General features: G+C 39.7%; 3 protein-coding genes across 5 annotated transcripts in view; all 3 read left to right on the top strand.

Annotated features, from left to right (window-relative positions):
• The window catches only part of nkain2 (sodium/potassium transporting ATPase interacting 2), a 98,092-nt gene extending 93,020 nt beyond the window's left edge, over positions 1 to 5,072 (top strand). The window contains exon 7 of the mRNA XM_034204366.1: positions 799 to 5,072. Within this exon, the coding sequence (XP_034060257.1) occupies positions 799 to 808 (10 nt within the window). The 3' untranslated portion in view covers positions 809 to 5,072. The remainder of the gene's footprint in view (positions 1 to 798) is intronic.
• Positions 5,073 to 6,855: 1,783 nt separating this feature from the next.
• Positions 6,856 to 20,666, top strand: rnf217 (ring finger protein 217). The gene is given in 17 exon segments (XM_034204365.1): positions 6,856 to 7,085; positions 7,267 to 7,537; positions 7,539 to 7,917; positions 7,920 to 8,047; positions 8,050 to 8,202; positions 8,204 to 8,269; positions 8,271 to 8,393; positions 11,321 to 11,417; positions 11,420 to 11,476; positions 11,479 to 11,540; positions 12,263 to 12,319; positions 12,321 to 12,359; positions 12,361 to 12,432; positions 13,201 to 13,299; positions 13,379 to 13,481; positions 14,746 to 14,820; positions 16,183 to 20,666. Coding segments are annotated over 16 exon segments (1,728 nt in total). The 5' UTR covers positions 6,856 to 7,085; positions 7,267 to 7,399; the 3' UTR covers positions 16,263 to 20,666.
• Positions 20,667 to 21,570: 904 nt separating this feature from the next.
• The window catches only part of tpd52l1 (tpd52 like 1), an 18,276-nt gene continuing 12,355 nt past the window's right edge, over positions 21,571 to 27,491 (top strand). Inside the window, exon 1 of one of the 3 annotated variants that reach the window (XM_034204346.1) lies at positions 21,571 to 21,757. In XM_034204346.1, the coding sequence (XP_034060237.1) occupies positions 21,739 to 21,757 (19 nt within the window). In that variant the 5' untranslated portion in view covers positions 21,571 to 21,738. The remainder of the gene's footprint in view (positions 21,758 to 27,491) is intronic. The other 2 variants (XM_034204347.1, XM_034204349.1) reach the window with 2 other exon arrangements.

Below are 27,491 nucleotides of genomic sequence, written 5' to 3'. Positions count from 1 at the left end.
ATAAAGCTACAATGTTTAAATATAAATAGTTACTAAAAAAATATCTGTTGATACTTAATAAATATACAAATAAATAACATGGTAAGAGAGACATTTCCTCAAAGAAACGTAAATAGTCAACTTATTTTAGAGTCATAGCATAGCTAATGGACTCTAAACCGTTATAGGAGAATCCTACACTAATAAACTGCTCTAACTACCTCTCTTTAGCATTAAGCTAAGTTGCTTAGCTGTTGTAACAGGGGGACATTACGTCTTTTTTCAATATAACCTTTTATTAATATCGTTAACATTAGCCACCGTAAGCTAGTTTTAGAACTGAGTAACGGTGCGTTTTACAGCCAATTAATTCAACTTTTCATGTTTATTCTGCTAAAAGTAACATTGTTCCATTTATATTGTGTCAAGAATTTGTTGCTAACAAATTAAATAATTAGCTCTTTTCTTCTCACTTTTCCTGTTTTTGTCCTTAATAGTTGGGAGGAAAGTATGTCCTCAAGCGGCTTCTTGAGTATTATCTTTTGTAAAAATACACAGCACAAGTGCTTCAGCTGTCCTCATTGAACATTATGTTGTTCAGCCTATTTGCCAGTAATTCACTTTATCAAGGACAATCCTGAGCAAATGCACCGCTAAGCATTTAATCACAAACCTCTTAATCTTTACTGTACTCAATTATACCTCAAGCAGTTTCGTTTTAAGTGGTTCACATTAACATTTACCGCTAAATCTATACTAAAGCAATAAATGGGATTCAGTCACTATTTAGTATAACCTTCTTCTATCCTCTTTTTTCAGGTCAAAGTAAACCTAGGAGCGTTGCCTTACCAACCACCGCTGCTCAACTTTTACCACAGGATACAGAGGACACTAAGATATTCTGCTTCACCTCCAACCCCCCCTTCCAGTACTTGGTCACATTGCTTCCCTGGTCTGTCTTTCTGCTGTTTTTTAATGGAGTTAGTTCTGTTTCGTGATGAAACACTGGCCTCGTGTGGTTGAACACTGTAACTGTGTGAAACACCAGTACAAGCAGCTCCGGTGCATTTTCTTCTTGAAGGAAACATCAGGAACCAATGCCTTGCTTCCCTTTGTGATTTTGAGTATCTGCATTGTGAAAGAAACCAAAAGGATGTAAAGACCAGGAATCCAAGATGTTCACACTTTTTCTTCAAGCTGCTGCAGACAATGCAGATATGCCACATCCTCACGTAAACAGAAGAGCCTGTTAAACCATCTCTGGAAGGTTTTGCTCTTTGTGCCTGACACATCAGACACTGGACTTCCAACCATACTGACCCTGCATCTACTAACAAGACGACCGATATAGGAATGTCAGAAATATTTTCTACAGTTTCTGATTGGTGCAAGTTTTGAGCTTGTTACAACTCCAGACTCAAGCTCGAGCACACACCACACGTTTTCATCTGTCTGCGACAGTTAGATTTACATACTTTCATTCAATATGTGCATGTGTATAAAAAACACACAGGCATTAACTGATGCATATGTGAATTCACACATGTATGCACACACACACACACACACACACACACACACACACACACACACACACACACACACACACACACACACACACAAACTAAACAGATGTGTTAACGTTTTTACTGCTAATATGAATCTTAAAAATGTTTACAATAGTAATTCGGTCTGCCGGACAGAGAGACTGACATACAGGAGACTTTTAAGGTCTAGCATCTCAAAGGCCACGGGGTGTTTTCTGCCACATTAAACAGACAGAACAGATGTTCCACATGTGTCTTCCGGTCTCTTGCTGTCTAAATACTTTGTCTTCCATCCAAGACAGACCGGTAGAGGTATATAAAGACAGAACATGACAAAGAAAACAACCAGAGGAGAGGGATTGAGGTCAGGCAACAGTTTCCTTTCCACTTCAGTCCTTTTGTAGCTTCCCTTGTCACTCGCCCGTCGTTAAAGCAGGCAAGTTTTTCCCTGCAGTATTTCTGAATAATATTTTTTTAAAAGCTGTCGGTCAGATCAAGTGTCCAATCTGCCAAATCTGAAGCATCCAGCTCATCTGAATAACAGAAATAGTTCACACTCTTCCACAGGCATACATCATGAGAAAAACAAACACAACAGAAATGACAATCACAGTTAAAGTGACCTGAATTTGATCATTGATTGGCATTTTTTTGTACCATAACAAATGTGACATGAAGCTGAAAAATGGCCATCATTGCATCTAAGTTAGTAAGTTAATGTTTTGATTTATTTGTTGCATATTCGAACCACTAGAGGATGAGATTGGTGAAAAAAAAGGAGAAACTAAATGACTGAGGCTGAATCTGCGCTGACACTGCAAACGTTCGCCCTCGCCTGCAGACTAACAAGGACAAAGACGGTACCAGAGAGATTCCAGAGTCACAGCAGCTCCCTCTCTTCACCTCACCACTCAAATGTTAATGTTGAAAGTGCCAACCACATCACCACATGGACATCCGTGGAGCCTAGTTTCTGAAATCTACAGACTGGGAACAAAAATAATGGGTCTACGGTTCAGTTTTCTTGGGTTTCCATGTAAGAAAAATAGATAGAATACAGCAAGGATATAAAAAAGCAAAAGAAAACACATTTGCATTCATTGCTGCCAGCAGATTTTTTATTTTATTCTGCTCAGAAAATTCAACTGATTCCTTCTGGAAACGTAACTTATCATGTTGTATTTGTGTTGCAATCACTGGACCAAAAGTTTGAGGCCTTCTCCGTCAACCAAGGAACATTTCTGTGTGGTAACACAGGCATGACGATGGACTATTCCCCTCTACAAGCTACAAAGTCCACCCCCCTCTGCCAGATATCTTCAGCCGTTCTTGTTTTGTAACAAAACTCTGTGGGTACGTTCAGAGTCGCTGCCCCATGAGGCTCCACCGAGAGTCACTCCGGAGGACAGAAACAACGTTTTGTGTGTTTGCATGAGGTGTTTCCAAACTGTTGCGTATTTAATCTCATGCTGCGTGTGACTAACTAGCTACTTAAGATGGGAACTGTTTGGTTTGTTGAATGCTCCTCAACTCTCTTCAAAGAGTCCTAAATGTGAACTTTGTGATTTTTCTATAAATAACAGTCTGAAATGTCTGCTGAGTAAAGGAGATAAAATAGCTACAACGTAAAACGACGAAATGTAACTTTGAACTTCTAGACGTTTTTTAATCACATGTGGCCGTGTTTACTGTTTTTTCTAGTTGACTACTAATGTATGATGTTGTGTACAAGTGGGATTACTGTGTTTTATTTCTTCTAATTGTACAGTGTATTTTGAAATGAGAGAGTAAGAGGAGAATGGAAGGAAAGGGAATTCCTGTAGTTGCACTATAGTCTGTAATTCTTTTATTCACATTTCTGTCAGGGCAGGAAATTCACTTTCACTTCACCGGATAATTAGCGTTACAATTTTAATTTAGATTTGAATTGTCAACCAACACCAATGATTTCTATTTCATAAATGAGAACTGCAGATGAAGTGTCTTGTTGAAAAATTCAAATCAGGAACTAAAGCTGTGAATATTATTAGAAGCATAATTGAAAAAGATAGTCGTTGGTGTAATTAGCTAATTTGAACTGAATGTGAATTTATTTGTTAATTTGTGTTTAATGGAGACGATTAATTCAATTTCACCTGGTATTGTGGAACCAATATTAACGCCAATCTGGCAGGAAATAGAGAAGATTTCGGATATATAATGTAACCCAAATGTATGTGTATGTATGTGTGTGTGCTTGGGTGTGCGTTTGAGACCTTGTACTGCAGTTCATTGTACTTTTATGTCATGGTGAACTGAACAACGCTTAACCCAGAACCTGCAAAGCTGCAACCTCGTCACAAACAAAAAAGGAAATAGAACTCATCAAGTGTCGTAAAAACAGCAATAACAACCGTAATAATATATTTTAAAGTAATAATGAAGACAGAATCTCAACAGTTTGTTATTTATCTTCACGATTACATTTAGACTTTGAAACAGTCAATAGAGCTTTTTCTCTGCAGATCTAAGATTGCACATCTGTATATAAAGTGTTAAACATTTGCAGAAGAAGCTCGAGGCAAGCCGTTATTTTGTTAAATGTTGTTGTTGCAAAGTTCTAAATCTGTACTAATAGTTCAAAATCTCTCCTTAAGTATAACTACTCTATTTTAAGCCTACAAATTCTGGCAATTATTCATTATTACTGAAATAAATAATAATTGTATGTATAATAACAAATTATTTGATAAATATTTGCGTATTTAATAAATGCAAAGCCCATCAAACTTTCAAATGATAAATATTTTAATAAAATCTTAAATATTTATGACTTAATTCGCAACAATCAAAAGTTAAGGTTGATAACACATATTTAGGTTTTATTTATTAAGAGAAAACCATTTATAATCTTAGATAATGTTTTTCCTCAGGCAGATTTAATTGTCAGTGTCCAACTATCATCATGTTTGGATTCAAATGTAGCTTAATTCACAATATAATTAAGAAAATAGGTGTTCTGGGTCTTAAAATATTACGTTTGGTGCTTGCATACTTTGTTTGATAAGAAAATGCAGCTGTTAAAGGGACACAAAATTATAATTGGAATGTCATGCAAAAGAAAACTGCATAGGACCCATTACAGAACCTTGAGGTACTTCCCAGCTTAATTTAGCTTCTAAATACAGTTATTAGACAACTTCTCATCTTAAAGAGTAAACATTTGTCCTACAAATTGTTTAATACTCTGAAAATGTATTGCCCTATATTTTATTTTTTAACGCACCAGAAACAAGCATGTTATAGGAGTATTTAGAAAGTGCAATAACACATATTCATAATACCTTCGACAACTATTCACAATGTCAGTGTGTCATCAATGCAGGAACATGCCAGTAAAGTGGCATTATCCAAACTATGTGCTCTGGGTTGACTTGGTAATGTTCACCATTGACTAGAACATCTATGTGGGTGTCTTCTCTTTTTATGATGGTTTTCCCACAGGTGACTGACTGTACATAAACTAGACAGTTGGGAATAAAGTAGACAGTGGAGAAGGAAAGTTTACATTGTGTCCTCATTTATTTTGTGTCCTCAAATCCTTTACATTTGCTACATTGTGCATGTGAATAACAAAGTCTTCAAAGTCCTGGGGGTTGAGTTTCTGCTTTCTAGCTAAATGTTTTGTAGAATTTCAGTTAAAAGAAAGACAATTAAATCAACTTACAAAGTGACTGAAAAGAAGCGAAAGCTGTGGAATCTAAAAAAACAGCTGAGGGTGACATCACATATCAGTATCTCCTTAACTAAACACACACACACAAATCCTTGCCAAGTCATTGCCGGGAAGCACTATTGTTCCTTGGCAGAGGAAACATATGGTAAACATTAAGGGGAATTGAGTGGGTGGTATTCTTACATGCTCATTTAGTGCTCAAAGGTAAATTCTGTATTAAAAATCCTACAGAAAAATTGTTTTACAGTAAAAAAATAAATATCTACCTTATTAAGAGAGAAAAAAGCCCGGTGTGAAAGAAAAACCTTTTTTTATGATAGTTGCAATAGGCTAAGTTTAAGATGGAGTAAATGATCAAAATTTGAAATACTTTAAATATGTATTTGTATCCTGCAGAGCATCCCCATTTTGTAACCTGTTAAAAGTGGAACAGTACAATCCAGAAAAAATGTCTGAAGGGTTTTTCAGGCTTTATATGTAATAAGTGGATGACTTGCACTTGTATAGGCTTTTTTAAATAATTTGCATGTTCCACTAAAAGCAACTGGGCACAGCCAGGACAAGTAAAAGCATTACCATGCGTCTTGTGCCCTATGGCATTGATGAGGATTTGTAACGGAGCTAACATCCCATTTTACAGGCGCCCCACTTGAGTGTATTCGAAAGTTGTGCCAACAGCGTTGAACGAAAACATTTCTCGGTCCAAATGACTTTCATTTGTATGTGTTCAAGTGTCACTCTGTCGGAATGAAACTAATTAAATTTTTGGGGATTTAATAAAGATGAAAAGTGTGTGTGTGTGATGCAATGAAAAGTAAGAAGAGAGCAACCTTTTGAACACTATATGTAGTCTGCTAGATAACTATAATCAGCATATCCTGTATATGCTTTGATATAAAGTATATCATAAATGTTTGGGAAACATTTTTCCAGTAGATAAAGGGATAAATTATACTATTTTTCATTACTTTACTATAGGTCTCAGATATATACAAAACATGTCTCTGAAGTGTTTGGCTCTAAACACCAAACAGATCAATATAGCATCCCATAATCCCCTCTGTTTCAGCCCTTCTTCAAAAGTGCTGATTCTGTGTCTGTTACTTTAGATGAAAATAAGGAGCCACTCCCCACGCCCCTCTGAGAGATGATTTGGTTAAAAAGAACACAATGGTACTCTAGGTCGGAGATTCAAGTGATAAGGGGGGGGGGGTTACCTTGGTTGGTGATTGGCTAATGGTTACACAAGACAAAACATCGTTATGACATAAAGTGGCCATAGTCAGCTTATTTTCAGACAGGTTTTTATAAAAATGGAGCAGGACAAAAAGTGAGCAAATCTTTTTTCCTGAAACTTTCAGAATCTCTTTACACAGAGGGGACACATGTTTATAAAATACATGGAAAAAGTGGATTTTGCATATTAGGGAACCTTTAAGATGACGGATATTACATTTGGCAGATTCAGGGCTGTCACAATATCAGATTTCCTAACACAATTATCGCCTTATTAGGGAAACTACATTATATTACACTTGCTCATGTTATATGAAGCATCAATAAATATGGCAAAAATAGAAATCATGAAAAATAAGTATATTTAAAAAATGTATGCCTATACTACCACATTTAGGCAGATGAGTGAACAGTGCTAATGTTGATGCTGAATTAAATTATAATTTTAGATTATTTTTCGTTTAATGCACAAATTGTTTAAATACAAATATTGGTTGAGAAGATGATATTCAAAGTCATGCAAGATTGTGAACAAAACAAAGAAAGTTCAGGTCTTGACATTTGATGTTTGACAGAGGCTCTTGAGAGGTCAAGAACTTTAAGATACGGTGAGAAAAGTTGATCCACTTCAATATTTTGTGTCGATATTGATAAAGATGTCTTTGGTTAAACTCTCCCCGGTATAGCTGGAGCCTGTGGGGGGCTCTATTGCTAGGCACTGATGTAATGTTTCACTTTGGCCCAGTTGTTCTTTTAATTTCTCTGATATTTGTGTTACCCCACCGCTAGGCTTCCATCGGCCTATCGCTGCTCTCCTGCACGCTGACGCCGAGACCCGGAAGCAGCGAGCAGCCTGCTTTGTTTTGTTTTGTTAGTAGGAGTTGGGTAAGAGGTGGACAGGCCAGGAGAGACGCGCTGATAAATGGGGAGAGCCATATCGGGGATGGAAGATGAAGGACCGATAACCGACGCCTGTACAATGCCGAGTTTTATCAGCAGTTTGGAGGAGGGGAGTGTGAAGTTGTCCCGCCGCTACCTGCCGACTGAAACTTCCTTTACGGGACAGCAAAGTTGAGTGGTCAGTCAGAGATTTGAGCCGCCGTGTCACCAGGTCCACCTCGCGATTATCTTTGGACGGAGGTGAGCGGGACCCCGGGGAGAGGAGCAGCGGGGGGGAGAGGGATGCGAGGGGCGGCAACAACAACAACAACTGCAACGGTGGCGGAGGAGAGAGGAGGAGAGCGAGCGCTGTCGAGATTTTGAGGAGGAATTTCGGGGTGTCAAAGTCTTCCTCTCTGTGTCTGAACACAAGCAGTCGGATGCCGCGCGGCGCAGAGCATGAACACACCGAGGGGATCGTTAATAACGACGTTTCAAACGGTTATGGAACGGAACGAGGCGAATGTAAAAAGTCGGAGCGTGAAACGGGCGAAGCGGGGACTAAAACGAGCCCACCCTGCGCGAGGTTACCACTTCTGCTGTTCACGGAGTTTGAAATTTGTGAGCGTTACAGGTGAGCGTCATTATGCATATGACCAGTGACAGCAACACGGTCACTTTAGACGAGCCTTTTTACCCCTAAAGAAACACATCTACTGCACTGTGTACTGTATCGCTAACGACAGTCAACGAAAAGACGCTGAAATCACAGACGATGTCACCTCTGACGCAACAGAAATGGACTTTGAGGCAGAACAGGACGCGGGTTCGACTCCCGAACCGGCCTTTGTACACATTGGAGGACCTGGTGGACCCTTTCGGGGACATGTCTCACCGGCTGTCCGTGGAGCAGGACGGGTGCAGAGACTGCAATGCAGAGTTGCCGGGTGTGCCTGGAAGATGAAACCATCGCACCCCTGCCCTGCTGCAGGAAGGCTGTGTGCGATGCGTGTCTGAAACTCTACGTCAGCTCCCAGGTTGGTATAAGGGAGGGAGTGTGAGGGGAAAGGGGATTGTTTAGTGCTGCAGGGTGTCACAGTGCTGAGGTTGAGCCTGTCCCAGAAACCAGGCAGTGCTGGGTCAGCCAGCAGCTGGTGAAGCATCCACAACTAACACACACAATCTTCACTGTCACACTCTTTACGTGTGATATTTGGCCTGGAGCTGGCCTCGAACACTCTCACCCTACATGTTTTGATTATATGGGCTCTCTAATAAATGGACGGACAACATTTAATGTAATAGTTTCTAAAATGTCACAGTGCAGCATCTGCACGTATCCTCAATGTGTTGATGACAACTGTTATTTTTTGAATATGGGTCACCACAATGACACATTCTGCACTAAAATAGGATTATTTCCATGTCTCAGGCTCACCTATTGAAGGAAGATCTCACCATCAGATACCTTTCTTGTGTTTCTGTTGTGTATTATTGGTCCAGTTATAATCCAACAACACACACACACATGTTCTTCATCTTGTTCTCCATTGTTTCCTTCACTTCCCAAAATGCAGTTTGCTTGATGCCATGACATTTGCCTGAGCATTGAGCAGCAAGGTGGGTTTTAGGTAGGGGAGCAGCAGCACCATGGCAAAGTAATTCTTTAATACAGCCAATAAAGGTCACAATGGGGACACAACAATGCATTCTGCAGCCACACAATATGTTTAGGAGCTCCTGTGCATTGATTCTGCTCGCTACATGCACTCAAGGAAATCAAATCAAGGAATTCAATAATAGATGGATGAAAGATGAACTTCCTACTGAAGCTGCCATGGCAGTAGAGACTTAGCAATGTAAGGCATATTGCCAATCGCTGCTCCTTAACAGAGCTTAAGTGTTTCAGGACAGATTTGTATCTAAGTGCCTTGATCGTGAGCTGGTACTCATTTTGCGAGTTGTGCAGAAGTTACGATCTTCGGTCCTTTGCTACTGTTCCTATAATCTTCTTTAATCTGTTTGGATAAAACATTTTATCAGTCATCGCGACAGCAATTATCTTGCTTTGAAAGCAAGGCATGAACATTACTCACACAAACAAAGAGACAAGCAGGATCTCCGATAAGCACCCTGAGAATGAGATAAGGGCTCTGTAAAACTCTCCTGTGTAGGCGGAATTTATTTGTCCATCGATGCACTGCCAAAGTTTGTCAGCACTCATGCTTGCTGTTTACTCTCAATCGCTACAGTGAGCATTATGTCGCGGTCAAATGTCGATAGGACCCTGAGAGTAGGTCAGTGCCTTGCTCCTGGGCACTTACCTGCCTCCTCAAATGAAAGCAACTGTGTTGTGCTTATTTTAAAAGCTATATATAGTTCCTTACAATCTACAGTTGAATATGCCTTAAGGTGTTTAGATTGAATCTCTACAATTGCCTTATCAGATGAGCCCCTTTTCCTCTTTACTGGCATGTTCCAAGTGCAAATTTAAAACTGAATGTTTGTATAATATTATTCATCTTCTTTAATACATTCAACATGGGACATGTCCTTTAAATAATTCACTCTGGTTTTGATTTAAAGGTTCATCTTTTATGATGCATATCAAATAATCTATACAGGTCACTAAAAAGAAGATTCATAATTCTACATGTTCATCTTAAATGCAACATGTTGCTGCCCTAATCTTTTACTGATTTAAGTACACCTCAGAACGCAAATACTACAATTTGATCACTGCTGTAATAATTCAAACGGCACCATCATGTGCACAAACCATACAGGCATATAGACGCTATACTGTCACAGCACATTGACACTACATAGCACTATCTTTAGCTTTAACCGAGCCTATAGTCATACTGTCCTGGGACAAACATTGTAAGCTTAATTGTTTTACTGCTTTTATCACATTACGGCTTTATGTTGGCTCATGTTTCGCCCCACATTTTAACACCACACTCTGACACATGCATCTGGCAGCAGTCCTAACTGTCCAACCAGTCTGGCAGTGGTCATCATCACAGCGTCACTTTTTGGGACAACAACACATCAGCTCTCTCTCTCTCTCAGAGGATGCATTTTCATAACTATATGACAAGCTTTGAGTCTGTGTGTACGTGCTGTAGGGTTGTTGGGTGTAACGGTATGCTATTGTTCTTTGCTTTCTCTATGCTGACATTTTCACACAAGCCTCCACAGACACACACAGAGAAAATGCCTTATCATGTGTCAGTACAACTGGTCTCACAGGCTGTAATGGATTCAATGTGAACAATAAGCAGGAAGAGAGTTAAAGAGACCCAGAGAAGCAGCGATGGCCTGGGAGGAAATGCAAATAAAAAAGAGAACTTGATGGCGAAAAGGAAGTTGGATATTGACTGTATGTAAAGTCAGATAAGAATTAAATCTGCAACACACAACACGGGTCCTGTTTTGGTTTTAATTTAACCCAGGTGTGAACTTTATGTCAGCAACGTTCTAGGAGGCTGTTTCATAAAATAATTGGGTAAGGGATTATGGAATAGTGCATCTTGAACAATATCGAATTTTCTTGTGTTTTATGAATATATTTTAATAGTAATTATTTCCAAATTGAAATATGTTATGTTCACTGTGGCTGTGTGATGTTAGCTCAATGTGTGTGTGTTTGATACATATTACCTTCCACTCTCACCACCGCCTCGTTCAGCCCTTCACTCATCTACCTCTTACTCCCTCTTTGCTTGGGTCAATTATTAACCATTCCCATATCAGCAGTATGGAAATATTCCGGATTTGAAAGTGAGAAACCACCACGAAAACAAAGGACAGATTCAAATAGTTGAGCAGGTGATGTTGAAAGATATGCTTAACATTGTAGTGTTACTGTCACACACACTTATGTTGTTTGCCTTGTTGGTATTATAGTAAACATGCTGGATCAATATGAATTTGTTTTTTACTTTGTGATGTTTCCCAGGTGCGAGTTGCCAAATCTTACATCAGCTGTCCGATCCCAGAGTGCAGCGGCTACCTGGACGAGGAAGTGGTGATTTCCCATTTAGCCAATGAAGACGTGGCAAATACCGTTACTTCCTGGAGCTGAGTCAGCTGGACTCGAGCACCAAACCCTGCCCCAGTGCAGTGAGTTCACCTCGCTAAAGAACCAGAACCACAGCCACTCCGAGCACAAGTACAAGGTGAGATGACAGTTCCGACAAACTCCAACACAACACAAGGAATAAGCATGAGAAAACGGCTGATTAGGGCTGAAAAGATAATGGCCCAAAACGATATTTAGGATTACTTGGTTTATTGAGATCATGATCATTAATCAGGATTAGTCAGCATGCAGCATGACGCTCTCCAAAATCAAATATAGTCTAAACATCTTAAGTGTTTTTGATATGGGAGCTGCGTTTCTATGAGCATTGAACACATTTTAAAAACACCATTATTACACGGACTAAGTTGGAATACTTGACTCTGATTGGCAAATTCTGACTTTGCAGAGGTTATTAGTACTTGATAACACACCGCTGCTAAGCATAACTTCACCGTTGCTAAGGAGGATCAAGTTAGAGAAGAGAAGAGGTTAGATCATTGGATGTCAGTGAAATCACCACAAGAAGGCAGACATGGGCTTCTCTGGTATTGTTTAAGGACTTGTTGGGGGAGAGGAGGACTGTGAACCAGACTTGGACAGTTCCAAAAATCCTCGATTAGTGCTGCCGTCATTCTTAGTTACGTTGTTGTTGCCACCGTTCCAGCCTCTGCACATTATCCCCCTTACGATCATGTTCATTCAATTGGTAAACAGTGATTATGTTTTTAATCAAATTAATTGCGCAAACCTATATCTAACTTTGATGTTTAAAAAGTAACACAAGCCTTGATGCACTTTATTCTGTTCCTTCTATAGATCCTGTGTAGCAATTGCCAGTTCGTGGTGGTGCTTTTAAGTGGCCACGCGCCATGGCCACAACGGGGTCAAATGTCGCGAGTACAGGAAAGGAGACCAAGCTGCTTCGAAACTGGGCGAGTGTCATAGAGCACGGACAGAGAAACGCCCAGAAATGTCCGCATTGCAAGGTAAGGACACAAGTTATTCTGATAACCGTGGAACAACGCACAATGCTGAACCTGGCCACCATGTGAGATGGCTGAAGGTTGACTGATGGACGATGGAAACAATGCAGAAGAAAAAAATCAATGAGGAGAAGCACAAGAGCACATAGTGGATGATAGATGGGGGGAGCTATAGAGATGGGTGCTCAGATTTAAAGTGCATGTGGAACAGTAGCAAGCAGGCAGTAAAACATATTGGGGAAATAATGATGCCACTGCTGCACAATCTGGAAGACTCACTGGCATCTCTTTCACAGTCATAAAACAAGTCTACCCAATATCTAATTTGACTGTCAGAAGATGACTACAGCAGATGTAGACTTAGCTAATTGCCGGTTTGTGGGAACTGTTCTATGCTCACAGCAGCAACACTCCATGTGTGTTCATCACACTGATGTCTCTGAAAGGTCCTGTGTGACGGTGACGCCGGCAATTTGCTCTCATGCTGTGCTCTGCTGGAAAAGAAGCTGAGTAAAGGCAGCCAATTAGCACAGATCCATTACTGCTGCATACATATTGCAGTGCAGTTCAATACATGCTGAAGCAGAATGCTTATAGTTTGAGTGGTTGGAAAAGTGAATCCATTAACAATGAACTTGAGCTGATCTTGAGTCTAGAAGGAAAGCATAATTACATATTCAAATTGTGTCCCAGCTCGAAAGAGTAAAATAACTATTTGTTAATATAAGGTTTAATTAACACCCTTATTTCTTGCTTCGTCTACTTCTATAGATCCACATTCAGCGCACAGAGGGGTGTGATCACATGACGTGTACGCAGTGTAACACTAACTTCTGCTACCGCTGTGGGGAGCCGCTACCGGCACCTAAGGTATCAGAATCTTTTTACTTTGAGTGTCCTTTTCCACCTCTTTATTTCCAATAATGCTCATGAATCTTCCTGTCTTTAGGTTTTTGGGGACCATACATCCAACCTCAGCGTGTTTGGATGCAAGTATCGCTATCTACCTGACAGACCTCATCTGAGGCGGCTAATTAGAGGGTCGGTCTGTGGTAAGTGTTGTGAATCTGTACGTTCTTTATACTGAAACTCATTAACCTCTGTTAGTTGAAGATTGGTTTTGGTGCTGTTTAACGGCGTGGCTCTAAGGATAATGATGAAGCTTGAATCTCAAAAACTTGAAGGGTGTCCTGTGACGTCTTGCATTCATGGTCCCCAGTAGGATAAAAACCCCTCCTACTATTAATGATTCAACCTTTGCCAGTTTAAAGAGTAAGTCAACTTTTTGTCCAGTACTAGCTCCCATTTTGACCAAATTCTTCTTAGACTATTGCCATTCCAATCAGCTGTACTTGTAGTATTGCTTATTAGCAACATTTACACTTAAGCAAGATAGCTACAAATATTAGCATTTAGCTTAAACACCTTTCGTACAGCCATAAAGATATACTGGCATGTCCGTAGACTTGTTTTATTCTTAGCACACTGTGATGAAGGTGCATAGTCACACTTTCAGTTTGACAGCTACTCTGCCTTTTGTTCAGATTTTTTCCAATATGTAATTGAATAGATTGAATGAGTAATTTGGCAATGAACTGACTTGACTTCCTGGTGTACCAACATTCCTTGTAAAAAAAACTTGTATCGTTGCCAAAACATATTCTGCCATGTTTCACTCAGCAGTGGATTATAATTGAGGGTAAGATACAAAACGTAGGAGTGTCATTTAACCTATCATGCACTGGATATAGTCCAAATTGTGATTGTTGCTGCCAGCCCAACTTATCTGTGACTTGAAATGAATTGATAGCAACACTTCCAGTAAACTTACACACTTGTAGCGGCCATTGAGGAAAGCTTTGTAATGAAGTGTGAAAAGCATTATGTTGGTTCTAATCATCCGTGCATAGTTATCACATTTCTGCATCGGCAAGCCTTCAGGAAGCTGAGAGATGTGTTTGGCTCTGCTCTCCATGAACTGCTACAGCTAGTTCTATCAGCTTTGTTGAACTGGGAGCTAATTTGTCATTTAACAGAAGCACTTAGCAATTACTGCTCTCATCGCTGCCTTCATGACGTGGACTGTTAGCGGCACAGATTCTTGCATATAATAAGGGACATCTTAGTTTTGAACAGAATTTCCCCCTAAAGTCTGCTCAGCCAAATTCAGGCACTGAAGGCATCTTACATTTTTTGCAACATTCATTAACATTTAAACAAAACTAAACAACATGCATTTTTGAAGTTGTATTCTATCTGAAAGGAGCATTTATTCATTATGGATTAATGGTTTTCTCTCTCTGTTGTTCTCTGCAGGCACTAAGGTGCTGATAGCTCCTGTGGTCACTCTGCTGGTCGTGGGTGCTCGGAGCTTTTCCGCACTGGTGATAGGTAACACAATTACACACATGCACATAAATCAGTGGGGAAAGCTCCAGAGAGAAGAGCTAACGGATAGCAGCTAAATGGTTTGACTGTATTACAGATACTGTCTTCATAACTCAAACAAGTCATGCCACAACTATTTTTGCCTTGATACAAAATTAGAAAGGCGTACAGTTCTCATTTTTTCCATGACTAATCTAGAGCAGTGTTTCTCAAACTTTTTCATACCAAGGACCACTTAACCAATAAAAAATACTCGCGGACCACCTAACTCCACAAATATCCAAAAACACATCGTTTTTTACAAATCGCCTGAAAATTGTACAAACAAGTGGCAACATGTGTGATGAAGGTGAAACTTAAGCTCGTTCCATTGCGGAGATATTCCCGCGAGAATGCGAAAAAACTTAAATCAATTTATTTTATTTCAAATGTGAAATTTTACCAATATACTCACGGACCACTAGGGGGGCGCTCACGGACCACCAGTGGTCCGCGGACCACACTTTGAGAAGCACTGATCTAGAGGAATAGGACTTTTTCCCGATTGTAAAAAACATAATTTTAACCCATTAAAGGGTTATGGATATACAGTTTGTTGCTAGATGATCAACATGTAGTTTCTGCATGAAAAAGGGAACCGCTAGTTACAATGAATTGATTTATAAAGTAAAACAACTGAAGCAGGACCCGCTAGTGGCATGCACACAACTTAAAAAATGAGCGAGAAATACGAGATACAATATCAGTATGAAAATATTCTGCTCAAGAAAGTACGTAGTTGACCAGAACAATTATATTTGGTCTTCCTTAATTCATATAGCATAAAAATAAAATCACAAGGTCAGTTTCTGCAATAAGGCAGGAGCAATTTGATTATAATATGCATGCAATTCTCAGTTTGATGTCGTCCCGTAAGAGAAGTAACCACTATTTGTTCTAAAAAGCCAACGCTGTTGATCCAGATGATCTCTCTGTGCTTTTACTTCCTGAAAACACTCTGCCAGCCCTCTGTAGTATCGTGAACTATTGATGCTAGAGCTGAACTGTAATTAGTGTTAATCTATTTTCCGTGTCTGTGCGTCTGACAGATGATCCTCTGCGGGGTAACACGCCGTGTTGGCAGATTCACATGTATTATCATCGTTATTACAATCTCTCATTTTCAGCTTAATTAATTTCACATAATGGCAAAATCTATAGGCTGTGTGCTGTAAAACGGAATAATCAAATAAAATACTCATGAGAGCTCAACATTAACAGAGGATTCAAGACTTATATTGCACATAAATGGAGTGTTAATTAAGATAAGTACAATTAGATGGGTAGTTTGCTCTAATTCAAACTGCTCCTCTCTTCCTCATGCAGGTTTGGTAGTCTTCCCGGTCTACTATGTGTGTAAGAAGAGGAAGAAGCAGCGCTCGCAGGGCTCGGGGCGGTGGATCTAACTGAAACCTGCACTTCATCTAGACCACACACACGCTTGAAAGACGACGCCCACATCTCCTCAGGGATGAACAAGCCACCCTGAGTCATCGCAAAAGTCTTGGAAGGAACATCAGAGAAAACACAATGGCAATGTGACCTTGTAAGGTGGAAGGAGGTAAAGTGAGGCCCGGATTATCACACTCTGTCACTTGGAAACATTTGTCTCTCACTGGAACACTGCTGCAAAAGGATGCAGGATATTTATATTAAAAAAAGGCAAGTTAAGCTGACTCATGGAGCAAACACTGTCTTGCGGTATGCTCTTCACATGATGGACGTGTTTGAATCCCCCTCCATCCCCCACTGAATCTCCAAGCTGTCACATGTGCAAGCGTTTCACTTCAGTCACACACTTAACAGCATCCATCCTGCAGGAGAACAAATCAAAACAAACGTGATTCAGTTTGTGTTTACACCCGCACTTGTGAGACGGTGCTCAAAAAGCAAGCCCGTTGGTCAGCCTGATATGAAGACAATCTACAGTATGGATATTTCAAAGGTTTAAATGTTTCAGAGTTGGAATTAAAGTATGGACACTGATGGAAAATGATGGGAGGAGCTCATAGATAAATAGCAGAGAAATGGGAGGAGCTAATATCTTCTTCTTCTTCAGTTGACTAAAGATGGAAACTTTTTGGACCCAAGCCATGATGGAAAAATGTGTTCTCAAAAAAGCTGGACATTTGAATTAGATGTTGACAATTCCTAGTGCGATTCGGGGTCTTTGACATCGACACATTATTCACATTCAAATGAAAGAATTTGGTACTCATCCATTCTTTGGCTGAGATTGACTCCTAGTTCTGAAAGCTGTACCCACCATCATTTAACAAAACGTGGTCATGTTTGCAGGGAATATTTAGCCTATTAACCCCTAAATGACACATTAGAAAGTTACATTTCGCTAAGCCTCGGTTGTTTCATGTTGTGGTTCTAAATCATCTCCTCCTTTATGCTTTCTTCCTCCCTTTCCCCTTCCGTTGGACAGTGGCTCACACATGCCGTCTGCCCGTACCTGCATCATCAGAAAAGAAACAAGCTGCTGTGCGGCAATCGTGCCAAAACAAAAAGGCTGAATGTGGCGGGACAGAAGGTCGACACCGTCTCTTTGTTAGCTTTCTTTGTTATTATTATTTAGGGGCTGCTTGTTGCGGAGGTGTTGGGCGGTGCTGCTGCTGTCGGTGTGTGGTGGAGTCTGCATACAGAAATATAGGAGGAGTATAGGATATGCATTAGATAGCTACAGATGCCTAGAATTAAAATGATGGAACACACTATTGCAAATGGTATCCATAGAGGAATAGAATATGTTAGATTTGACTTTGTAGTGGGTGGTGGTTTGCTGAGAAGCACGCCGGTTGTTAGATTTAAAGAAGAGATATCATCATGTGCATTGAAGTGTGTGTTAGGATACATTTGGATGATTATTTTTAGACAATCAGTTTTTAAGAATTGATGCATAGAGGTTGGTTTGCTTTCTGGTTTGTGCAGTGATTCTGTTCAGAGGAGGTCTGTCTGTCATAAGGGTTTGGATAGTGACATATCGGCTTTTAACGTGCACTATAATACTCATTCACACACACAGGCGCTGCCAGGTAACAGGAGATTTTAAGAGCTTTAATAGGTCGTTCACCTGGCTGCAGGCCTGCTTGCTGTTCCTCTCACTTATCCTTCCTGCTGTCCGCCTTAGTGTTGAACAAGAGTGCACATCCACTGAAGAAAGAAAAACAAAAAGTTTTCTTTTGATGCTCCATTATGAGGCTTTTATGGAGATGTTTAAGAAATGGTGCAGCACAATATATCGGCACATAAACTATGCTAGAAAAATATAAAGATTGATTAAATTATGCAATAATTCCTCACATGCGAGTTCAATGCATTTTTAAATCTGCGGTGGTTTCCAGTGGAAGGTTTCAAAGAGTGTTACAGCACATTTCGTCACTGAATCTTCACTGAAACCAGGATTAAAGGCCTGAAGGAAAGCAGGGTTGATGCTCGTGCATGTGACTTCCCCGGGAATGGATCTGACACCTATTCTGTCAAGTGCAGTCAAACTGTAGAATATATTGTTACACACTGATTTGAGTAGATCCTAGGATTAAATCAGCTTCTCAGGGAGTTTGTTTTATGTCACTGTACCCAGAGAATTGTTTTCCCCAGCCATGTTTCCCCAGAGCCGTTTGTGCAACCATATTTGATTACAGGAAGTGAAGTCACTGTAGTGTCAGAAGAGATCCATATTTCCGTCTGTGTTTCCCAGCGTGATTCAGTGTGTTTTTGTGAACTTTGCTTGGGGGTCAGGTGACTAAAAATGGACCAAGAGAATATGAATTAGTAACACAGCACGGGGAAGTGAACCGTGTAAGCTATTCTCATAAACATGACATGTATCTTATTAACTATTGTTCACTTTCTCCATGCGTACGTGTTAATCTTACTGCTCGGCTAGTACTACACTGACAGTTGACCTGATTTTGTTTGATGAATGAAATATGAGTGACAGTGTGTGGGCAGATTATTTTTAATTTCTACTATTACCACACAGCTTTTAGAGCACAAACTGTTGTCCTGGCAGTTTACATTGTACCAGCAATGTTATCAAATGGCGTCTTTGATACTTAATTTATAATTATATAGTTCAGTATAAACACCAAAAATCGTCAAATAACGGTTTAGGAGCGTTTAGTTTTATTGGTCTTATTTCGCTCACTGGCATAACATCCATTTAAATATGAATTTGTGCTACCTAGGGGATGTCACGAGAACCAATCATACGGCACCGAGTTGTTGCCATACATTCAGATAAACGTTACTTTTACTTGTTTTTGTCCAGTAGTTAGGGCTCAACCCAACGTCCAACCTGTCATCCTAAATGATATAGACATTTGTTTAAAATGCAGGGAACATTGCACTGTGCTGCATTCAGTCAATTATAAGTTTAACGTTATCACGATGTGTTCAAATGTAAAACCTCAAATTTTTCAGGGAAACTTTAATAAAGATATTTCCCCAGCAATAGCAAATAGATGTTATTAGATGTAGGGGTATATGACCTGTTTAGCCTCTTAACATGAAACAAATTACACAAATGTGGTAAAGTAGTGTAGGTTGAAGTCCATTTAATGAATGTTGACGTACATAATATTCTGTTTTATTATTTTTTTATTTATTGTGGTATCTAATCGCTAACGTGGGGTTTCACTGGTTGGCGATTACATTTCTGGTAACGTGACATCCCTAGTCTCACCTGGTTACAGCTTCAGGACAAATGTTGTTCCCTTGGCCAACCCCTTATACCAGATTGATTTCACTTTGATCAGTAGAAACGTGTGTTGAGTCTGCTCATGTAAAGATGCCATCATTGCTTTGTTTTGTTTTTGTATGCTTGCATAATACTGACTTGACATTTTCTAAAATATTGAGCAACTGTTTGGGTAATGCTGAACCTTTAAAAGTTGCTCAATAACAAATCATTTGTTGACATGCTGGGGTTTATTGGCTGGCTGATTTCCCCCCGGCCTGTTTTGTTTGTGTTACAATCCCAGTGATATTGGCATAAGTATGCAATAGTGCCTTCACAGCCATTATAGATCAGGGTGGGCCAACCTGTGGTTCGGTGACTCCAAAGATTACGAATAGGGGTACAATCTATCAAACCCTCATTAAGATATGTGTAAGAACAGCTAAAGAAAAGCAAATGTTTTAAATGATTCATCTCTAATGTATGAAAAACCACTGTAAATGATATATGTAAGGATCTCTTACCCTAAGGTACAGGAAAATGTGCAGTGCAATCAGATAAATGAATGTATTTTAAATAGCTTAAGATAAAAACAAACCTAAAATGTTACAGGTAACCATAATACAGGTTGTCAGCTGTATCCCAAACACTATTATAGTTTTGCACAAGGTCAACTGTCACTTTATTTGGGCTCATATGAACCTCCCTGTTCGTCCTCTGAAGGTTAAAAAGACCTTTGATGGCTGTCATGAGGCAGCAAAATGCTCAGTAAAGGAAGTGGTTATATGAAAACGCTGTCATTTTAGTGACAGTATAACATAGTTTGATTTTAACTCAGGAGGCCTGTGAATATTTGTTTTGCTTTAAATGGTGTGGCATCAGTAACATTAGGATGCATTTTCACAAAAAATACTTGCCCACGTTGTTTGTCTACACACTGCTTTGTTTTGAGTGTATTTCTATTGAAAGAAACATCTTAAACTTGATAACTGTGCTACTTGTTTGCACTTTCTTCCACCGTTAAAGACTTCTGCTGATATTATTACACACTTAACCAGGCACAAAAATGGTTTTCTTCAAAGGATCTGATGAAGAATAAATTAAACTGGGTCAAATACCAAAATGGTCTGGTTTGACTGTTTTGTTTGATATGGACACATTTGTTTTTCACATATAACATGTTGTGAGTCACAGCCAGTCTCCTTTATTGACTGTCTGTTTGGGAATCAGTGACATCATCCCCTCCTGTTGTGACTACAGTTTCCTGTCAGCAGGGGTCATAAGTGCACTGCAGGTTGCACAACCGTGTTGTCTTGATTTGTATTTTTTGAATATGCAATGCAGATACAAAGAAACATGCATTGTCATAGTACGAAATAATAGAACATTATAAATAAACGTACTTGAACGTATTACTAGTATAACACATATTTATTGAAAAATTGGCATTAATTCATAAATAACGAAAATGTTAGTGCAAATTAATTTAGTATCCTTTGATAGTGAATTTCTGTGATATTATTAATTATTATTTAAAAACAATAATTAATTGTCAGAGCTGCATACGCAAAACAAAGAAAACATGTTGTAAGAGGTATAAAAAAAACATTCTATACAAATACTGGTGGTGGAAAATATACAGTATTCATCCAAGTACTGTTCTTGTACTACAATACTTGTACAACTTTGAGATGCTTACTTATTTCTATATTTGTTATACTTTATACTTTGTACTTACATTACACAGTACATTTACTCTGCTGCATTTAAATTACTCACTTTTGAAGAGTATTAACTTTAATTTTAGTAAGCTTTTATATGCATCATATTTGCTTTAAATAGTGTATTTTATTTATGTATTTACTGTAGTCTTTTTTATTTTAATTATATAATGTGAACATTTCCTCCATCCCTGACAAACCCATCATTATTTATCCATTAATTTTTCTAAATTGATTATACAGTATGTTTTGGTGTCCAATGGGCTCATTTCCCCAACAGGAAACATGGCTGTTAAGTGAATAACAGAAGCGCGAGGCCATTGGCTCGAGCTCTTCGATCTGCCGCCCAGCGCGTGACAGCCAAGGAAGCCCCAGTAAACACACTGACCTGACGGCCGCTGCTGCGCGTGCTGCTGTTGTTGCTCTGTCTTTTTGTCTCGGGAGGATATTCTGCGGAGTGCACCTGGCTGTCTGATGGAGACCAGACAACAAGGTGAGTGTTTGTCGCTCCATGTTGCACTCAGCTCTTTATTCCAAGGCGAAACTTTAAAAACAGTCGCTGCGTCTCTTGGTTGTTTGCTGTTTGTGTGATAGTGAGGCTGCACACGCTACTCTTTGGAGGTTTAAAGGAGCGGAATTATGAAAAAATAAAATAAGGGACAAGTCTAAAAAAATGTTGCGACACTTTTGGAGCGATTGTTTATGTACATGCTCTTTTAAATAAACATTTCATGACGTATAAATTGGCATGTAGCATGTCTAGTTCAGTTTCAATGTTGATTAACAAACGTGCCATTCATATGCTGCTTTCAGGGTCAGCTCTTTCTGTAGGGCTGGATAAGGAAGCAAATATCAAAAGTACAGTTGGCCAGTGTGCTGTAGGTTTGTGGTACTGTTTATTCAAGACTTCATGGAAACTCTAGACCAAAGTAAGTCTGGATAATGTTTCCTGTCTCAGATGCTTACTGGTTCTCTAATGCACAAGTTTTCAGGAGTTTCTGGTATATGTAGTAAATCCAATTTACCAATTTAATATGTATCCCTAAATCAATGAAGTGTCCTGGACTACACACCTGCATCTTTGCTCGCTGTGAACCATGCACAACTATGTGAAGGGTGTTTATATCATCTTTGAAGGAAATGTAACCCTTTTATGATGTTGGAGTTTATCATAGTGGCATACATATAGAGTGTGGTACTTGTGCTAGCTCTACTGCTGAACGTGTCAGGTGTTGCGAATTCTTCTGATATCTGCACAGGAATGATTTCCATACTCCTTATTTACATCCAAACTCAAGCTCATATGCAAACGTTTGACACAAGTGGTAGCTTCACTGTTTTTCAGGCATGTTGCTGTTTTACTTAGGAATAGGAGTATTCAAGTAGGGCAATGACTCCCACATCCGTGAAGTGGGATAAAGGTGTTTGCTTTTGCAGGTAGTTTATTGCACTCCTTTGCATAGCAGGTATACTTGTTGTGTGGCTACCTGGGGGCATTGTGTCCGGAGTTGGAGGCTGGAGCAAGGCAAAACACTTTCACATTTCCCATGAAACTTTAATAACATAACTTCCATCTATAAGGGAATTATGGACTCTAAAAGCACCCATATGTTTTTAATCCAGTACATTAAAGTAGAGGTCTTGAATATGGACGGAAACATAGGTTTATATGCAGTATTGTTGCTGTTTGGCCATAATGCAACTTGGCCTCCAGTTTAACATTAATTAATTTGCAGCCATATGACCATCCCAGGCCTCTGTTTAGCATAGCCACATGACCAGGGGGCCAAATGAGAGTCTTGTGACCAGGGGTATTCAGCCCCAGACAAAGCAGAGGGGGGAGAGTAACTAAGCCGGGCCTAATAAGGCCTAACCAAACCGAGCGAGGCCGAGCGAGGCCTGCAGTGGAAACGCGCCATAAGAGAGTAAAGAAGGGGAGTGTATCAATGTATATCCAATGTTTTTAATCAGTTAAGCCAGACTGTGCTATATGAGCTAACAAATGGTTATCACCTGCTTTGACCTGCTAAAATAATGCTTAATTATCAGTAGTGTTAGACTACATGTGGCCTACTGAGATTAGTTTAAAAGATCATATTCCTTCCACCATTCATGTTCATGTGTTACTCTGAAATCTGTGACCTTTTCTACCCTTGAAAGCGTGTTTTAGCAGCCTGAATGCGGAAGTGAAAAAGAAGGAAATCATTGTTAGTGCAAATGCAGTAATGCTGGTCTTCTTCCTCCTGTAGTGCTGGAGTATGGTGTAATGAGATTTCATCATCAACCAGAGAACAAGCGGATATTCCTGCTTAATTGTTACAAATGATCTCATTGTCATCTGTGGTACAGATTTCTCCCTGGCCTGTTTTTTTTTAAATAGCAGGAATCTGTTCAATCTTGTTCTAACAGCTTCAAGATCCGTGCCACTAAGGGTCAAACGTAAGACTTCCTGTTCCTGAGTCAGATAAGCTGCCAGTAACGAAACAGACCTCTCTGTTATCAAGTTACTGGCAGGGCTGGGATGGACACTGGAGAAGCACCAAACCCCTGTCGATGTGTGTGTGTCTGTGCGTGTGTGTTTAACCCGTTGTCTTGTCTCCTCTCGCCCTGCTGCCTTGCTCCGCGGCAGAGTTGTACTCTGATGTTCTGAATGGAGCAGTGGTGGACTGGGGCAGCATGGGTCCTGGAGAGGAATGGGTTAACTCGGCCACACAGGAGGAAGAGCAGGGTAAGACTCAACTCTCCAAAATCAAAAACTGAACGTAAATCCACACTGAATCACAGGGTGGGTGTGAGTCGACCCGAAGGTTATAGCATCGCAAGGTTTCCCTCGTCTCAAGCCAATGGGATTTTTCCATTGGAGTTTGAAATGTAAAAAGGATCTGTGGCAAAGTTGATTAAGATAATGATGGCTATTTTATAAGAGTAGATGCGTAAATGCAATATCTAGAAGTGAAAAGCTAACGTTAGCTACAAAGGAACTACATCACGGTCACATGACTTCACATCACGGTCACCCCTAAGACGGCTTTGTGTCAGCGTGATGACGTTTAGTGGTTTATTTAGTCACTTGTCGTGGTTTTAATAACACATAGAAGCTTTAGACATTCACAAGTGGGGTGTTTAGTGACATATGTTATGTTGTAGAACAAAACACTCTTGTTTTAACCACAGACCTTGTTTCATCTAACCATAACTCATTCAAAAAACATTGACTTTGAGACGAGGGAAGCTGGAAGTATTCAAATGCTATCTCATTTTCGTGGGTTAGGACTCATTCCTGCACCACTCTATTGCTGCTGCACACAGAGCACAACACAGGAGGTGATGCCAAACCATGTGTGTGTTACCTGTGACATCACTGACTGGCTGTGTTGCAAAACCAAAGTGTTAACCTCTTATTAAGAGCAAGTTTCTTCCTCAGGTGATTTAGTGTGGATTTGACTGATACTAGTCTGGAGAGTGAGTGAGAGTGGTCCTTAAGTATTACAATATTAAAACATATTTTCATAAATCAGAGGAAAAGTTATGTATGCTAGCCAGAGGTTGTTAATAAATGAAGATGGATTGACCCTTCTTGAGTGACTAAATGGTTTCAATTGGAACTAGTGTGAAGCAGGGCTATTATTAAATACCCTGGATGTTAATAATGTCGTAAAGAAAGCCCAATCATTTTCTAGAGCCCAAGGAGACAGATTAAAAACAGAATAGAGGGGTATCTGAATGTACAAAAACATGTTTGTATCTGTGGGCATTAAAGGTAATTATTTCCACTAACAAATAATGAATGTGTTACTTTAACCAGAAGCTGAGACTTCCCTTTCAATGACACTTCCTGTTTTTTTTTTGCCAGTTAAGCTAAAACATTGCTAAAAGAGCACTTTTCAGTTGCAAAATAAGATGAATAAAGCACTTTAGGTTGAATCTAAGATACTGTGTCTAACTGTGACTTTGCTCAGGTTTGAATCAGGGCATGTTTAACCCCTCTGGCGAGGAATCGGTTAAAAGAAAGTCGTATGATGACGACCTGGCTCCATTGGCCCAAAATGGTGAAAACCCGACAGAATGGGGTAATACCTCACCGTCAGGGGAGGATCAGTGGGGTCAGACATCAGCGTCCCACTCTGACACCTGGGTCATGTCCTCCTCTTGGGGTATGCAACTGGACAGCACAGGTGAAGAGGGATGTAGATTAGAGCCCGTAGAGTTAGAAAATGTTTTGCTTCCCTAGTTGAACATTTACTTCTCCACATCCCTGACCCCTGTGGGGACCTGTAGGTAGAGCTATAGCTGCCACTGAAGACACCGAGGCCAAGTGTTCTAGGTTTGATCTGGGCATTTGGGGGCTTGAGCAGACTACAGGGATTCAATGCTTCAGTTCTACACATTGTAGGGTTTTTATTGGCAAATTCAGGTAGACTTCATCTGCTACTTTTTGGTCAGCCAAGAATTTAAAAAGGATTTAGTGTGGATCGAGCTTTAAGTTGGGTCTAAATAAACAAAAAGCACAGAACACATCATAATTAAACTACACCAATACAAAATGGAAAACCCTTTTAAATGTAAGACTTTATTTTTGGAGTCTGGTTAACATTTCCTGATAAGGCTGTCTCAGTTCCTAAAGTCCTGGCATATTATTCATGTCTACTACGAAAAATGTACACAGGCGATTATATGGGTAAGTTTGGAAGCAATACAGTTGGCAAGTTTGGAGAAGAAGAATAAATCAACTTAAAATCACAAGATACTCATTTAGCAGTGTGTGCCACGGTGGCCTGTACACAGTGCTCTCAAATGTTCCCTGTGAAACCTGACCATATCATTCCCATTGATTCCCCCCCCCATTTAGGAGAGCGCTGTGGATCAGAGCTTACTTTGTATCTAACCGATGTTATGCAGTGAACCATGACTGGGATCATTAACTTCTTTCAGCATTCTTCACATTCCTGACATTTGGCGATGCTATGGCAATGTATCACGGTATCCTACAAATGACAGGGACGATCTCTGAAAACCAACATTTAATTTTTTTGCGGTTTTATTTATATTTGACCATAAGACCTTCTTAACCTGTTTGTACTACTACATGTTTTCTACATCAACATATCCCTGCGCCATCCATTGATGTTGATAATATTAGAATTAGCTTAAGCACTGTGCCTTTTTGTTTCTATATTGACAAACTGTAATACAGATTTTCTATACATCTTTCAGACCCTTGATAGACACTCTTGTAACAAACAGACACACTCTGTATTTGATTGTAAAGCCAAATGCCTTAATGTCATGTGGAATTTTCTACAGTATTTTTGGAACTACTATACGTTTAGTAAAAAGAAAAACCTGTTTTAGCTAAAAAGAAAACCTGCGCTAGCCATGGAAAACGACGTTAGCTTCAAGACAACCTGTGCTAGCTAAAAGAAAACCTGCGTTAGCTTAAAAGAAACATGTGTTAGCCAATAGAAAAGTGTTAGTCTAAGGAAACCTGAGTTTGCTAAAAGAAAATCTGAGTTAGTTTAAAAGAAACGATCCTCCCTTAAAGAAAATATGTCTTAGCTTTTTAGTGTTTATGTTTTAGTGAATTAATAAAACTGTTCATGTTTAGTTGTCAGTTGCCTTCCTCCTATAATACTGACCTCAGACTGGTTTAAAGGTCTTCTCATGTGTGTGGTACCATTAAAAACAGACTGTGTGATACGAGTTCTCCCTGCACTTTAACAGCTTCCATTTCCATCTAGCCACAGGGGGTTTAAAATGTTGTTGTCCTGACGCTGTGATACAGAAATAACCCCCTACTATAGCAAGGCCTTGTACTGGTGTGTAGTGCTGCAATCTACACGTGTGTTTCTTTGTGTGTTTACTGCTTGTGGTGCTCAGTCCATTTTAGTAGTGAGTGGAAAAGGTCGTTTTTTTTACTAACCTTACACTTTCCTCACCTGCCTTTAATGCTGCCTCTTAGAGAGAGGACACCTCACAGAAGGTACAGTAATCCTTCTGTAAACAGTTCCACTACAAACACCAGTGACATCATAATTACCCACTTCTGTTTGCATCTCCTGGGTTGTGTGTACAGTGTGTCCTGCTGTTGCCTGGTGCTGTGTGGGACCCGTTTGTCTTGGTTTGCCTTAAACAAATATCCTGTAGAATTACAAGCTTGATCACACAGAAACGGTGTGGATATGAAAATTCCTCACACACCGCCTTAATTCGCTAATATAGAATATTGT

This window comes from Gymnodraco acuticeps, unplaced genomic scaffold, assembly GCF_902827175.1.
Source record: "Gymnodraco acuticeps unplaced genomic scaffold, fGymAcu1.1, whole genome shotgun sequence".
Taxonomy (NCBI): domain Eukaryota; kingdom Metazoa; phylum Chordata; class Actinopteri; order Perciformes; family Bathydraconidae; genus Gymnodraco; species Gymnodraco acuticeps.
This window is presented reverse-complemented; position numbering and strand designations above follow the sequence as displayed.